The sequence below is a fragment of the Syngnathus floridae genome, chromosome 16 (assembly GCF_059516105.1).
Source record: "Syngnathus floridae isolate MCC-2025c chromosome 16, RoL_Sflo_1.0, whole genome shotgun sequence".
Classification (NCBI taxonomy): Eukaryota; Metazoa; Chordata; class Actinopteri; order Syngnathiformes; family Syngnathidae; genus Syngnathus; species Syngnathus floridae.
The window spans coordinates 3,449,617-3,462,615 of record NC_142428.1 but is presented as its reverse complement, the minus strand read 5'-3'; the positions used below and the strand labels follow the sequence as shown (position 1 = coordinate 3,462,615).

The 12,999-nt window shown below is 40.6% G+C and overlaps 1 protein-coding gene and 1 long non-coding RNA gene across 10 annotated transcripts; one reads left to right on the top strand and one right to left on the bottom strand.

Moving 5' to 3' along the window:
- The first annotated feature begins 14 nt into the window (after positions 1–14).
- Positions 15–11,990, top strand: LOC148385115 (uncharacterized). 6 transcript variants are annotated; one of them, XM_088400128.1, is made up of 29 exons: positions 15–201; positions 883–1,065; positions 1,151–1,234; positions 1,314–1,418; positions 1,492–1,647; positions 1,716–1,871; positions 1,972–2,115; positions 2,385–2,603; positions 2,689–2,733; positions 2,811–2,858; positions 2,928–2,954; positions 3,512–5,104; positions 5,447–5,497; positions 5,605–5,745; positions 5,845–7,293; positions 7,336–9,024; positions 9,099–9,197; positions 9,259–9,300; positions 9,377–9,448; positions 9,514–9,561; positions 9,715–9,753; positions 9,821–9,889; positions 9,982–10,047; positions 10,122–10,172; positions 10,266–10,310; positions 10,382–10,414; positions 10,483–10,512; positions 10,583–10,609; positions 10,679–11,990. In XM_088400128.1, the coding sequence occupies exons 1-29, from the start codon at positions 192–194 to the stop codon at positions 10,762–10,764; spliced, it is 6,807 nt and encodes a 2,268-aa protein (XP_088256254.1). In that variant the 5' UTR covers positions 15–191; the 3' UTR covers positions 10,765–11,990. The 6 variants fall into 6 exon arrangements, with proteins under 6 accessions (XP_088256254.1, XP_088256253.1, XP_088256250.1 ...); XM_088400127.1 differs by having other exon boundaries at positions 5,845–9,024; positions 9,102–9,197; positions 9,262–9,300; XM_088400124.1 differs by having other exon boundaries at positions 5,845–9,024; positions 9,102–9,197.
- Positions 349–12,977, bottom strand: LOC148385114 (uncharacterized). Of its 4 annotated transcripts, XR_015863348.1 has the most exons (8): positions 12,781–12,977; positions 9,989–10,034; positions 4,997–5,068; positions 4,731–4,917; positions 3,454–4,369; positions 2,377–2,510; positions 1,739–1,861; positions 349–1,626 (listed from the first exon to the last, which is right to left on the bottom strand). It is a non-coding gene; the product is annotated as an uncharacterized LOC148385114 (long non-coding RNA). The 4 variants fall into 4 exon arrangements; XR_015863347.1 differs by lacking the exon at positions 3,454–4,369; XR_015863349.1 differs by lacking the exons at positions 3,454–4,369; positions 4,731–4,917 and having other exon boundaries at positions 1,699–1,861.
- Positions 12,978–12,999: the final 22 nt, after the last annotated feature.

Sequence of the window (12,999 nt, the reverse complement as noted above, 5' to 3'; positions counted from 1 at the left end):
CACCCCCACCCCCACCCCGCTCCCCTCGGTCAATGCCTCCGCACTGGCAGCTCCACATGCACCCGTAAAGTGCACTTGTTCATGCTTTTTATTCATCTTTTTCCTTTTCTTTGAAGAAGTGATCAATTATGGAATAAATGACTGGACCGGAATTGATTTCAAAAGGATTGTAACAAGAGAAAGTGATCAATATGGCTGAAGGTAGGATTGATTGACATGACTTGTGTCTATTTGCTGAACTCTTAGATAACTGCAATTCAAAATACATTAAATGGGCTCTTAAATTGACCAAATTTTTAAATGGGGGGGAAAGTCACGCCAGTTGAGTAATAATAATAATAACAATAATAATAATAATAAATTTATATTTTATATTAATGGCAGGAACATTATGCAGTAAAAGAGTATGACAAGCTCATGAAATATTTTTGAAAAGTGTCTTGTCATGCACACAACAGTGTCAGAAAGTTTCAAATGTGTTGAAGCGGTGGTTGCTATAAATACAAGCTATCATGTATCGTGAACATTAGCAAAAGGCTAAGCAGCCCCATGACGCATGAGCTTGAATCTGTATTATTTATAACTCTTTAATCATTTTCAATATAGGAGAGGTAAGCGTTGAATAAATCAGTGGATCGTGAAGTTTCTTGCCTCAGGGAACTGTGAGTTTATAACCGCAGTGCATTACATTGCTTGAAACAGCGACGTCTAGCGGTTTTTATGAATATTGCAACATTTTCCTCCCAACTTTCCAATTGTTACACACATCAAATTATTCTACAATCTAATGATTGTTCAGCTTTATTTTATAATATATCTATGAAGCTACAGTATATTTTGTGGAACAAACTATTTCTATTCTTTTTTTTTTGCCATATTAAGGGGCCAATAGCGCCAAAGGGCCCCCAGCAGCAGAAGCAGGTGGCTCCATCAAGTCCAAAGCTATGATGGTGCTGAACAAGCTTCGTGTGTCTGTGGAGCTGCTCATTGCTCTGGCCGCTCTCTTATGCTGGTTGACGGTGGGCGTGGTCATGTTTGACTTTGTGGAGTACAAAGCAGTACCAGGTGAGTTATCAATAATCTGTCAGAAGTGATAACTAATAATATTTTTTGCATGCTCTTCAAAATTTTGCTCGGTTGCAATATGCAGACATCCAGCACATCATGTCCGACCCGCTCCAAGCTGCATATGACGCCGCGGACGAAGTGTCCCATCTCGTCAACAAGTTCCAAGGTGACCTCATAGCTTAGCGTTAGCTTAACAGCATCCATCACCTGCTCGGCAGGCTTGTGACATTTCATCTCCTTCCCAGAATGTACACCCGACTTAAGTGACCCCATGTCTGCGGCCACGTACGCCATGGACGAAATAGCCCAAGCCAAAGACAAATTTCTGCAATATTTCTCCGACGAGGAAGGTGTGGACTTTCATCCTGAATGTGCAACTTTGGAGGTTCCACTTTTGACGTACGATTGTCCTCCCAAATGTAGATGTCTTCTACCTGAGTTACGTGGATCCAGTGGTGATTGGCAGAGGCCTTTTCCATTCCACCAATGACTTTGTGAGCGGGTTGGCGGCGTCCCTCAGGGACACGTTCTGTGCTGCTGTGGATGTCGTGTTATCTTCTATAACACATATCAGTAAAGGTTAGTCAACTGTTGATGATTTGCATTTGTGATGTCTTGGTAAAGTCTGACATTTGATGACTCCACAGTGTTGTGTTCGGGTAAAATGGACCTGAGCTTCATGGATCCGGTTCCGTGGTGTCGAGGAGTGTTCTCCTGCACCAATGACTTTGTTTGCAGCCTGCTGGGCTCCATTCAGGAGTTCTTCTGTGGCATCCTGGACTCGGTTCTTGATCTAGTCAAGGGTATTTACATGTCTCTGGGATTTATGATCAAATTTTTTTTTGCTAGTTCAAAACTTTGAATGATTCCCAGTTAACTAAAGTTTTTTTTTTCCACTTTCAGGAAGCGTGGACCTCAGCTTTTTGGACCCCGTAGCGTTTGGCAGGAACCTCGTCAGTATTACAAATGACACTGCCCATAAAATGGCGGACGGCCTGCAGGAAGTGATGTCTGTCACCAAGGACGGCGTGATTGATATAGTCAACGGTACGTGATTTTCATCCTCACCAATAATAAGATTAAGGTTAAGGAATAGAAATTTAAGGACTTGAGACTGTTCTGGATCATCAGGTTCTGTGTAGAATCATCAATCCTGATATAAAATGTCAGACGGCTGAACACGTTTGATACATTATTTTATAATCCAGCGGAGAGTGTCCACAAGGGGGCGCAAACGCCAGGAAGCACCACTTTCTACAAAATACAATGTAATAATTTAAAAATCTGAATTTGACCCCCGTCGCTAACCTTTGTAGACATCCAGGAAGCAGTCTACTTCAGCCCCTCGGCCGCCCTGAACAGGACCGCCGAAATCATGGTGGAGCAGTACCAAATGCTTGCCAACGCCATCACCGGGGTCCTCCCCAACGTGACCTTTGACCCTGCGAAAACAGTTGAAGATGCCATGTTGGAGCTGACCAGCAAGAAGGATTTATTTGTAGCCTACATGTCGGCCATGATTGTGGGCAAGCAAGGTGTGTTTTAAAATGTTCATATTTACTGTGCAGGTGTACCTAATATAATGAACTGTACAAAAATGGACATTTATTTTATTTATAGCTCAACCGGTCGTTATGCCGCCTGAGGACATCATCCCTGAAAAAGGTATTTGTTTTTACAACCATTCTCTAAATATAAAAATGTAAAATTATAATCAATAAATGAAGGAATTTTCGATTTAGATGAAAGTGCAGCACCTCACTCGGAGCTGCCGATGGTGAGACGCAAAGGTGAGACTCCTCGTGTAATTTCGTGTTATTAAATTATGGTTTATTAACACATCTTTAAAAAAAATCCAGGTGAATTTCTGCCACCGTTTGCAAAAGGTAAGACCATATTTTTTTTTATACAAATACAAAAAGCATTGTTTATGCAGTGAAACCATCAAAGTAGAACGCACCAAAAAAAAATCTACTTTCAAGGTTCCACAAAATTTTAAGCATGCAAAAAAAATGTGTATTGATTGCCTCTTATTTAACACATTTAAAAAGTGTCCTGTTATATGTTTGTGTTTATGTGTGTACACCAAACATAACAGTTAAAAGTAGCTTTGGGTGATGTTTCAAAAGTGAACACACCCCTCTATGATTTTTTTGTGGATCAGGTGTGATAATGTGATTTTATGTTTCTCAGTGTTGTGTTTGTTTTTACACAATTTTGTGTACTTTGAGAGTGATGCACAGCATTGTCCAAGCATCTTGTTTCAGCTTGCCTCTTGACTTTGTGTTTTTTTTTTGTACGAACGGGATTGCGTCAACCATGGGACACTAATGTAAGCACGTTGATGTGTGTAAAAAAAAAACATGGCCGCCTGTCTCATTCCACCTCATCCCGCCCGTCGATTTGTGGACTGTGTTTGTGACGTGACGAGCTGGTGGTGCAGTTGCAGAGGTGACGGTGATGATGCGCTCGGAGGAAGACCTGCGAGAAGACAAAAAAGCATCCCAAGGGGAGGGGGAGGAGGAAGCAGCGGAGGATGAGGAAGAAGGACAAGGAGAGGAGGTGAATGAAGAGGATGGTGGGTTGAAAGAGGAGAAGATTGAAGCTGCAGGAGTTGAGGAGGTTCCTTTAGATGACGAGGAGATGACACCCTTGGATGCTGATGATGATGCAAAAGCGGAAAGCGCAATAGAGGATGAAGAGACTGGAGAGCAGATTGGAGAAGATGAAGAGTTGACTGCCGCAGTTGGAGATGAGGAGAAGGAGAAGGGTGATGACATAACAAGAGATCAGGAGGAGGAGGAGGAGACACCAAACATGGATGATGAAGAGGAGGAATTAACAACTTCAGCTGATGATGAGGAGATGGCAACCGTAGATGAGGAACAGGAGGAAGCAAAAGTGGAGAAGACAGCAATTTTAGATGATGAAGAGGAGAAAATAACCGAAGATGACGATGATGAGAAAATATCTGACGAAGAGGAGGAAGCCCTTCCCAGTGATGATGATGACGACGAAGATGTGGAGACCAAAGAGGAGGAGGAGATATCAACAATCGAGGATGTTGATGACGACAAAACTGAAGACGATTACGATGAGGACGATGATGAAGAAGAGAAAACAATAGCTGAAGAAGAGGAGGAGATTCCAACCAAAGATGATCATGAGGAGGAGGAGGAGGAGGAAACGTCAACATTAGATGAGACAACACTAGATGAAGATGATGAAGATGAGGAGGAGGCGGTGGAAACTGTTGAAGCTGACGAGGAGGAAGATGAAGACGTTGAGAAAACAACCTTAGCTGATGAAGAAAAGAAAACAACAGTAGAGGAGGAGGAGGAGGAGGAGGAGGAGGAGGAGGAGGAGGAGGAGGAGGAGGAGGAGGAGGAGGAGATGCAGGAGGAGACCAAAGAGGAGATAACAACATTAGGGGAGGACATATCAACAGTAGATGAAGATGACAGAAGAACTAAAGATGATTATGAGGAGGAAGACAAAGATGATGAAGAAGACAAAACAACATTAGCTGAGGATGAGGAGATTCTAACCCAAGATGATCACGACGAGAAGGAGGAGGAAACTTTATCGTTAGATGAGGAGACAACAATAGTAGATATAGATGATGATGAAGAGGAGGAAGATGAAGATGTTGCGAAACCAACCTTTGCTGACGAAGAGGACACAACAGTAGATGATCATGATGAGGAGATGGAAATAACAGTAGATGAGGAGGAGGAGGAAGAAGCTGTTACTGGCGAGGAAGATGTGACTAAAGAGAAGACAACGCCAGAAGATGAGGAGGAGGAAGAAACCACATTAGATGAGGATGAGGGTGAGAAGACAGCAATTCTGGATAAGGAGGAGACAACCATCACAGATGAGGATGAGGAGGATGAAGAGGAGACAGCAACTTTGGAAGAGGACAAACCTTTTGCGCGTGAGGATGACGAAGAGCAAGACCTTCATCATGGCGAGGATGCGGAAGTTCCTGTTCCTGTTCCTGCACACATGAAACATTCCATCAAACTCCGCCCAGGTACCCAATCAAAAAAAAAGTCATTTTTCATTCCATCTTGCACATTTTTTTTCATGTTCAATCATGAAAATGTTCCTGTGTGGTCAAAAATAGCAACTGTCAATCACATATTTTGTCGTTATTGTGACTTTTGGTTTCTCCCGTTAGAGAGTTATTGCATGACTGCTTTGGCACACTTTTACATTGGATGCAACCCACCCAATTTTCTTTTTTTTTTTTTAAATCCAGGTTTTGGGACCAGCAGCAACCATGTATAGTGTTATTTACAATATTTGGTATTATTTGTATATGGTCGCGCAAACATAAATAAATAAATAAATGTGATTATTTTCTATATTTCAGTTGTCAAACATGAAACCAAAAAACTGCGGACACCAGCAGTTAAAGTTAAAGGTAATATTGTGATGGCCTTTGTCGATCTCCCAGTTTTCCATCCCAACACAAATGTTCTTTTTATTTTTAATCGGGATTCATATTCCAATATTTATTACTATACGTAGATCTTTTAAAAGAAAAGATAGAGAAGAAGACAGACGTCAAACATGAGCCATCGCTCACCAACAAAACCAGCGAGGAAAAACCAGCAGAGAAGCTCAAAGCCATCACAAAACTCCTTAAGAAAAAGACACAAAAATCAAAAGGTAAGTTAAACTTTCTCAAGCCATATTCACAGTATTGTACAATATTTTATAATATTTGTCAATTCCCCATGCTTAATAATTTGTTTCCCTCACCTTTAGAAGAACCACTGAAGGAGCTGCGAGTAGAAGCAAAGACTCTGGATAACGCAACGGATGCAAAGAAGCCCTTCATAGTCAGGTTCTCCAAAATCAAAGTGCCAAAAAGAGCCGAGAAAGAGAAAGAAGATGTGAGGAAACCTGCTAAAGAGGAGAAAAAGGAGGAGGAGACCCTTACTGAGAAAATAAAAGAAGAAATAAAAGAGGAGGTGTTACACAAGAAGGTGATGCCCAAAACCCTCAAAGAAGTCAAAAGCCCTTCTAGAAAAGCGAAGGAAGTCAAAAAACCTCCAAAAGAAGTCAAAGAGGTCAAAGAACCTTCTAAGAAAGCCACAAAACCTCCAAAAGAAGTTAAAGCACCTTTAGGAAAAGAAAAGGAAGTGAAAAAACCTCAGAAAGAAATAAAGAAACCTTCTGAAGAAGTCAAGGAACCTCTCAAAGAAGTCAAGGAACCTCTCAAAGAAGTCAAAGAGGAGGTAAAGAAACCTCACAAAGCCGAGAAGGTCGAGGAAATTTCGAAGGAAGACGAAAAACCTCAAAAAGAAGAGGAGGTCAAAGAAACTACGGAGGTAGTCAAGAAACCACCGAAAGAAGAGAAAGACATCAAGGAACCATTGAAGGAAGTCAAGAAAGCTCCAAAGGAAGAAGTGGGAGCCAAAACACTCTCTAGAAAAGTAAAAGAAGTCAAGAAACCTCAGAAAGAAGAGAAGCATGGCAAAGAAACTTTGAAGGAACTCATGATACCTCCAAAAGAAGTTGAGGAACCTTCCAAAGAAGCCATGACACCTCCAAAGGATGTCAAAGAACCATCTAGAAAAAAGAAGGGAGTCAAGAAGCCTCTCAAAGAAGAGAAAGAGGTCAAAGAAAAAGCTGAAGAAGAGAAACGTCCCAAAGAAACTTTGAAGGAACTCATGAAACCTCCAAAAGAAGTTGAGGAACCTTCTAAAGAAGCTAAGACACCTCCAAAGGATGTCAAAGAACCATCTAGAAAAAAGAAGGGAGTCAAGAAGCCTCTCAAAGAAGAGAAAGAGGTCAAAGAAAAAGCTGTAGAAGAAAAGAAACATCTTAAAGAAGAGAAAGAAGGCAAAGAAACTTTGAAGGAACTCAAGAAATCTATAAAAGAAGTTGAGAAACCATCCAAAGAAGTCAAGAAACCTCTAAAGGAAGTCAAAGAACCTTCAAGAAAGGAGAAGGCAGTCAAGAAGCCTCTCAAAGAAGAAAAGGAGGCCAAAGAACCTTCTGAAGAAGTCAAGACACATCTTAAAGATGAAAAAGATGGCAAAGAACCTTCTAGAAAAGAGAAAGAAGTCAAGAAAGAAGACACAGAGGTCAAAGTAACTTCAAAGGAAGTCACAAAGCCGCAGAAACAAGACAAGGAGGTCAAAGAACCTTCCAAGGAAGCCAAGAAACCTCAGAAAGAAGTCAAAGAACCTTCCAAGGAAGCCAAGAAACCTCAGAAAGAAGTCAAAGAACCTTCCAAGGAAGCCAAGAAACCTCCAAAGGAACTCAAAGAACTTCCAAGCCATGAGAAGGAAGTCAGGAAACCAAAGAAAGAAAAGAAGTCGGTCAAAGAAGTGACTAAGGATGAGTTGAAAGTAAAAGAGGACAAGGGCGTCGTTAGCAAACCTCCCAAAGAACAAAAGCTTGAAGAAGCTGAAAAACCAACCAGCGAGAAGCTTCCCAGAAAACTAAGAACCATCAAAGAAGCACAAGAGAAACCACCAAAGGAAGGCAAAGAAGACAAGAGGCGTCCTCGGGAAGCAGTCGACAAAGCTCTCAAAAAGGAACTTCCCAAAGAAGTTGAGAAAGAAGCAAACGTGTCTTCAGTGGTCCTTCAAGACACTAAGAAACCACTTGAAGGTGGTTCCGAAGTCAAAGACAAGAGGACGTCTTTAAAAAGATTTTTCAAAATCCACAAAGAAGTCACAGAAGCAAAGAAAGTTACCAAAGATGAGAAAGAAGGCAAACCACCTCCTGAAAAAGTGCTGTTCTTCAGGAGAACTTCCAAAGAAGTTCTCAAAAAGACACACAAAGAACTTAGCAATGAAACCGAAGTCAAAAAGCCTCCTGAAGAGGAAAAGGAAGCCAGGAAACATCTTAAAGAGGATCTCCAGAAACAAGAAGCACGAGATTCCAAGACAACCATGACAAAGACAGAGGAGAAGAAACCACATGAAGAACTTGAAGAGGAGAAAGACGTCAAAAGATCTCTCAGGAAAAAGACAGCGCACCTGAAACCAACCAGACTCCAAAAAGACCTCATGAAACCATCCCAGAAGGTCCATGAGGAGCCTAAACCCTCTGAGGACAAGGAAAAAAAGAAACCTCCCAAGGAAGTGTTGGAGGTACCTCAGAAAAAACAAGTTGACGAATCTTTGGGAGAACACAAAGTCATCACGGCACCCCTCAGAAAGGAGAGAAAGATTCTGAAACCAAGAGAAGACAAAGACATCCAGAAACCTTCTCAAGAAGAAGAAAGTAAACCTTCTGAGATGAAAGAGGAGAAGAAACTTTCCAAAGAAGAGGTCACAGTAGAGACCGGGAAATCTTTAGGAGAGCAGATGGAAGTCCAAAAAGTGATCAGAAGACAGACCAGGCCTCATAAACCTTCTCAAGAAGATGAAAGTAAACCTGAGATGAAAGAGGAGAAGAAACCTTTCAAAGAAGAGGACAAAGTAGAGACCGGAAGATCTTTAGGAGAGCAGATGGAAGTCCAAAAAGTGATCAGAAGGCAGACCAGGCCTCAGAAACCGACCCCAATGGAGAAGGAACCCAAATCAACACCTCAAGAAGCCCCAGAGGAGCCTAAACCATCTGAGGAGATTCCACCCAAAGAACCCCTCAAAGAGGCAAAGATACACACCAAAGTAGACGTTGAAGAGAAGAAACCTGCCAAGAAAGAAAAACAAATCAAGGTGGCTGATGAAGCAGAAGGAAGGAAGTCATTGAAGGAAAAGAAACCTCCCAAGGAGGAAAAACCTGAAGATGTCATTTCCAGGGAACCTGAGAAGCCCTCCAAGCAAAAACCAAAGGAACCCTCCAAAGACGTTTTGAAACCGTCTAAAAAAGAACCAAAGAAGCTCTCAAAAGTTCTCAAGGTGACCACCGAAGAAGATACAATCGACACTTCCAAAGTGGACGAAGAAGTCAAGAAGACTCCAAAAGAAAAACCTGCACCGAAAGGTAAATTTGGTCAAAGCGGCAACATAATTTTGACTCAACTTTTTGTGGCATCTGTCTGGTTCTCCTTTTTTCAGTAGATGTTTCCAAGAAACCTTTCAGGTTCCTCAGAGTCACCAAAAAGCAAATAGCGCCAGTCCTCAAAAAAGAACACGTCAACGTGACAAAACAAAAAGGTATGTTGAAACTCTCGACACAAAATTTTCAAATAGTTCCTGATTTTTTTTCCAATTCTAGAAGTTCCCAAGATGAAAGCCAAACCAGAACCCACCAAAAAAGGTAGAAAGTGTTTTCCATTTTATTATCATGTTAGCGACATTAGCATTTACATTCATATTTTTTAATGTGTTGCCAGAAAAAGAAATTCCTGCAAAAAACATCACATCGGTGCTGAAGGAGAGAGTTAAAATTGTGCCAATGAAGAAAGGTAATTTATTTCTTATTATACTTTTAAAATCGACTGAATTTATATTCATTTTTAATTTCTTTCAGTTATCACAAGGCCGGTAAAGAAAATCCAGGAGACACCCGCAAAAACACGTAAGCATATCCAAAGCGGTCCAAAACGTCCTTAGCTTAATGCTAACGTGCAGTGCAAAACACCTAAGACAGGCTAACAAAATTAGCACTGACAGACTAATATCATTGAAGATGGTTTACAATATTCATGTTTTTTTCTGTTTTTATTGAAAGCTATTCGAATTCAGACGAAACCCAGCGTAGGCGTCAAAGGTAAGTGTTTCACTAATTCATAATCTAAAAAATAAAAATTGTCCAATTTTATTTTTGCTGTTTGCAGAAACGGGGATTGCTCCTAAAAATGAAACTCTAGCCAGAGAGAAAGTGAAAGCGGCTCCACTAAAGAAAGGTGGATGTACAGGCTACTTTTATGATGCTACGCTAACTCACGCAATAGCATTCCAACTTTCATAAATAATAATTATTTCTCTTATTTTGAAGTGCCTACCTCTCTTGAGAAGACTGATGCAAAGAAGAGAAAGGTCACATCACTCCTAAAGACAAAAGGTAGATTTTTATTAGATCTCTCTGACAGTGTTTTTGTAGTTTTATTTACTTTTTTATTTTATTTTTTTGAACAGCAGAGCACAAGACTGACAAAGAAAACCAAAAGCCCACAACAGTGACAAAAGGTGCTGCGTTTGAGGGCGGCTGTTATTTTCAGTGCCAAAGTTGCTATTGATGAATAACATCTCGAGTGTGCGTAATTTCTCTGTTGTGTTTAGAAAAAGTCGTGGAGAAGAAGGCAGCTAAAGACGACCTGCCGAAAGGTACCAAGCGGTTAAATGTATGATTTTGAATTTTGATTTTGTTAATATTCATTTTCTACTTGTATTCACAGAAGACAGAGTCCTTAAAGAGATACAAGAGAAAAGTAGGTTGAGTCCTTTAAGGGCACGTCATTATTTCTTATTATTTACTAACTTGTTGATTTTGTTGCAGATAAATCCTCAAAGGAGGAGGAACCGAAAGGTAAAAAAAAAATAATGCTTGACATAAATTAAGTTGAATGGACTCATTAAAAGTGTTTTTATTTTCTCAGCGGATTCTGATGACTTTGTCCCGGAAGGTGAGTATGAGTTGCAATCGGTGACAGGATGTGACATCATAAGGTGACATCACCTGACTCCGCCCACAGACGACCTGCCCTACTTCCAGTGTTTCTTCGTGGACGAGGACGAAGCCCAATTTCCGTTCTACGCGTTCTCGCCGCTGCAGGTTTGAGGCGGATCAGCTGACGGCCGGCCGCCATTTTAGAACCCGACTCGACTGACTGGAGCGGGGGATTGTGGGTAATTCTTGCCACAAGGACGCAGCCATTTTGGTCACATTTGGTTGAGCTCTCTTACCAAATATGTGCAACCAATGTCATTCCTTTACTTCTATTTTTTTTTCATTTTATTTTAATTTTATTGTTAATTTATTATGAAGTTATTTTTTTTCTTTCTTTGTTTTATATTATTTTATTTTTCAGTCATTTATGTAGTTATTTTATATTCTTTTTATTATTCTCTTTCATTTTAATTTACTTTTTTTTTTTTTTTGACAATTGGTTGAGGGAGGTTACCGCCCTGTCGGTCCCCCCCTATGCACGCCCCTTATGAGCATGCCACATATATGAGAGCTCCCAAAACATCCGGATGGAAAAAGACTGATTATTTAATCAGCACGCATGTCTGCGCCAATGTTAACGTTGGCTCACAGTGCGCCATTTTGTGCTCGTTTATGGTTGACAGAACAAAAACAACTGACTGTACATTACGATGAAGACAACTAAACAGATGAAAAGCACAGAATGGGGATTGGGAGATTTACATATTTCTGAAGAAAATGAAAACAATGCTGTTTTGACGGAGGCTCGCCTCATTTGTCAGCAGCAGATGTTGTTTGTCACGCTTTGTGACAATTGACGAAGCCTGAGAGGATCATCCTAAATGTAAATCCCATTTTTTTTTGTAATCATAATAAGTGGGACACGTCTTGTGTGAGTGAATGGTGCTTGTATTGTTTTGTTACAAACAAACACTACTGCCAATGCTTTGCAATATTTTTACTGAGATAAATATATTTAGAATGTAATGAAAATTTATTTATTAGGATCAACTTGTGCAATACGCCAGGTCAAAGCTACCTGAAATCTGCATGTGCGTGCCAGAGTTTTAAAACAGAGAAAAGGGAGAAAGAATGTGAATATAAAAAGTCTACACACCCCTCTTCAAATGCTATGTTCAAAAAAAATGGAAATAAAAAATCCACTATTAGTGTGACCGAAAAAAAATTTACAACTTAATTAAAAATGAATGGATAGAGACCTGGCATTCGAAGAGGGGTGTGTAGACTTTTTGTAAATACAATTTTGATCCCCATTGAGAAGGATAATAATAGAACAACAGCACCATTGTGTCTGCTCATTGCGCTTAGATTTGAAATTCAATAAAAGAGTCACGCAAGTGTGTCGTCATGTGGAAAGTCTTGATTGAACATATTCAAAGCTTTCTGTCTGCTTCGTGGGATTGAGGACCCAAGCGCAAGGAAGCAAGGATACAAGTGGTTGAGGGAGCTGATTGGACGACGCTAACAAGAACAGGGGAGGGAACGCTTAACTAACAAGACATGTAGAAATACCAGGAAAACAACCAAAGTCCAAAAACCAAACAAACATGACACTTTCTATTCTAATCACTTCATACTGAATACAAAAAATGATGTAAAAATGATATTTGATTAAACTAAATTTAGTTTTGATCATTTTTAGGTGATAATTCTAATCAGTGGGTTGTAACGTCAGAGCCAAAAATAGAAAATAAAAAAGATACATTTTGTATCGTGTATTCAGCCAATCAAAAACAAGCGTCTATTTTATGTGGGCCCAAAACTCTGGACCGAGGTCCATGGGTTCACTTCACTCCAAACAAAAAGGAACTTCTCGCCTGCAAAAGCAGCAAGCAGACACCGAACGATTTTTTTTTTGTCTATTATGGGAACGACTGACTGTGTCTTTCTTAGCTCTCTTGGCTCGTTTTGTGACAACCTTTTGGCAGACTCCATTTTCAATTGAAATCGGAGTTCCACTCCAGTTAGCACACAACCTTTGTTTGTGCATTTAGAGCAAAGTTGGCAGCTAGAAGAACACAGCTCCTTGTGCACGATTCACAATGCTGACGATGATTGATTATATTATTGAATCCATCTTAAGCTTGTCTATCAATCTGCTTTCTTCTTTTGTGTCACGCGATTTACCTTTGGTTGGTCCACGCCATCGCATGTTGCCTCCACGTCATGACACCATGGCCTAAATCAGATTAGTGACGTCACCGCCTCTATCCTCGTTCCAGCTTCTGTCTGTGTGTGTGTGGCAATTCTCCAGGGTTCATTCCAGGTCGTTCACGCTGCCCGGTCGCGTTGGACCCTGCAGCTGTCACTTGGCAAAAAGCACAGGCGCCACCCTGTGCAGTGATT

Coding starts and splice junctions, on each gene's coding strand:
- LOC148385115 (XM_088400122.1), top strand. Junction 1,235..1,313: donor TCTCGTCAACAAGTTCCAAG/GTGACCTCATAG, acceptor TCTCCTTCCCAG/AATGTACACCCGACTTAAGT. Junction 9,754..9,820: donor ACCCAGCGTAGGCGTCAAAG/GTAAGTGTTTCA, acceptor TGCTGTTTGCAG/AAACGGGGATTGCTCCTAAA.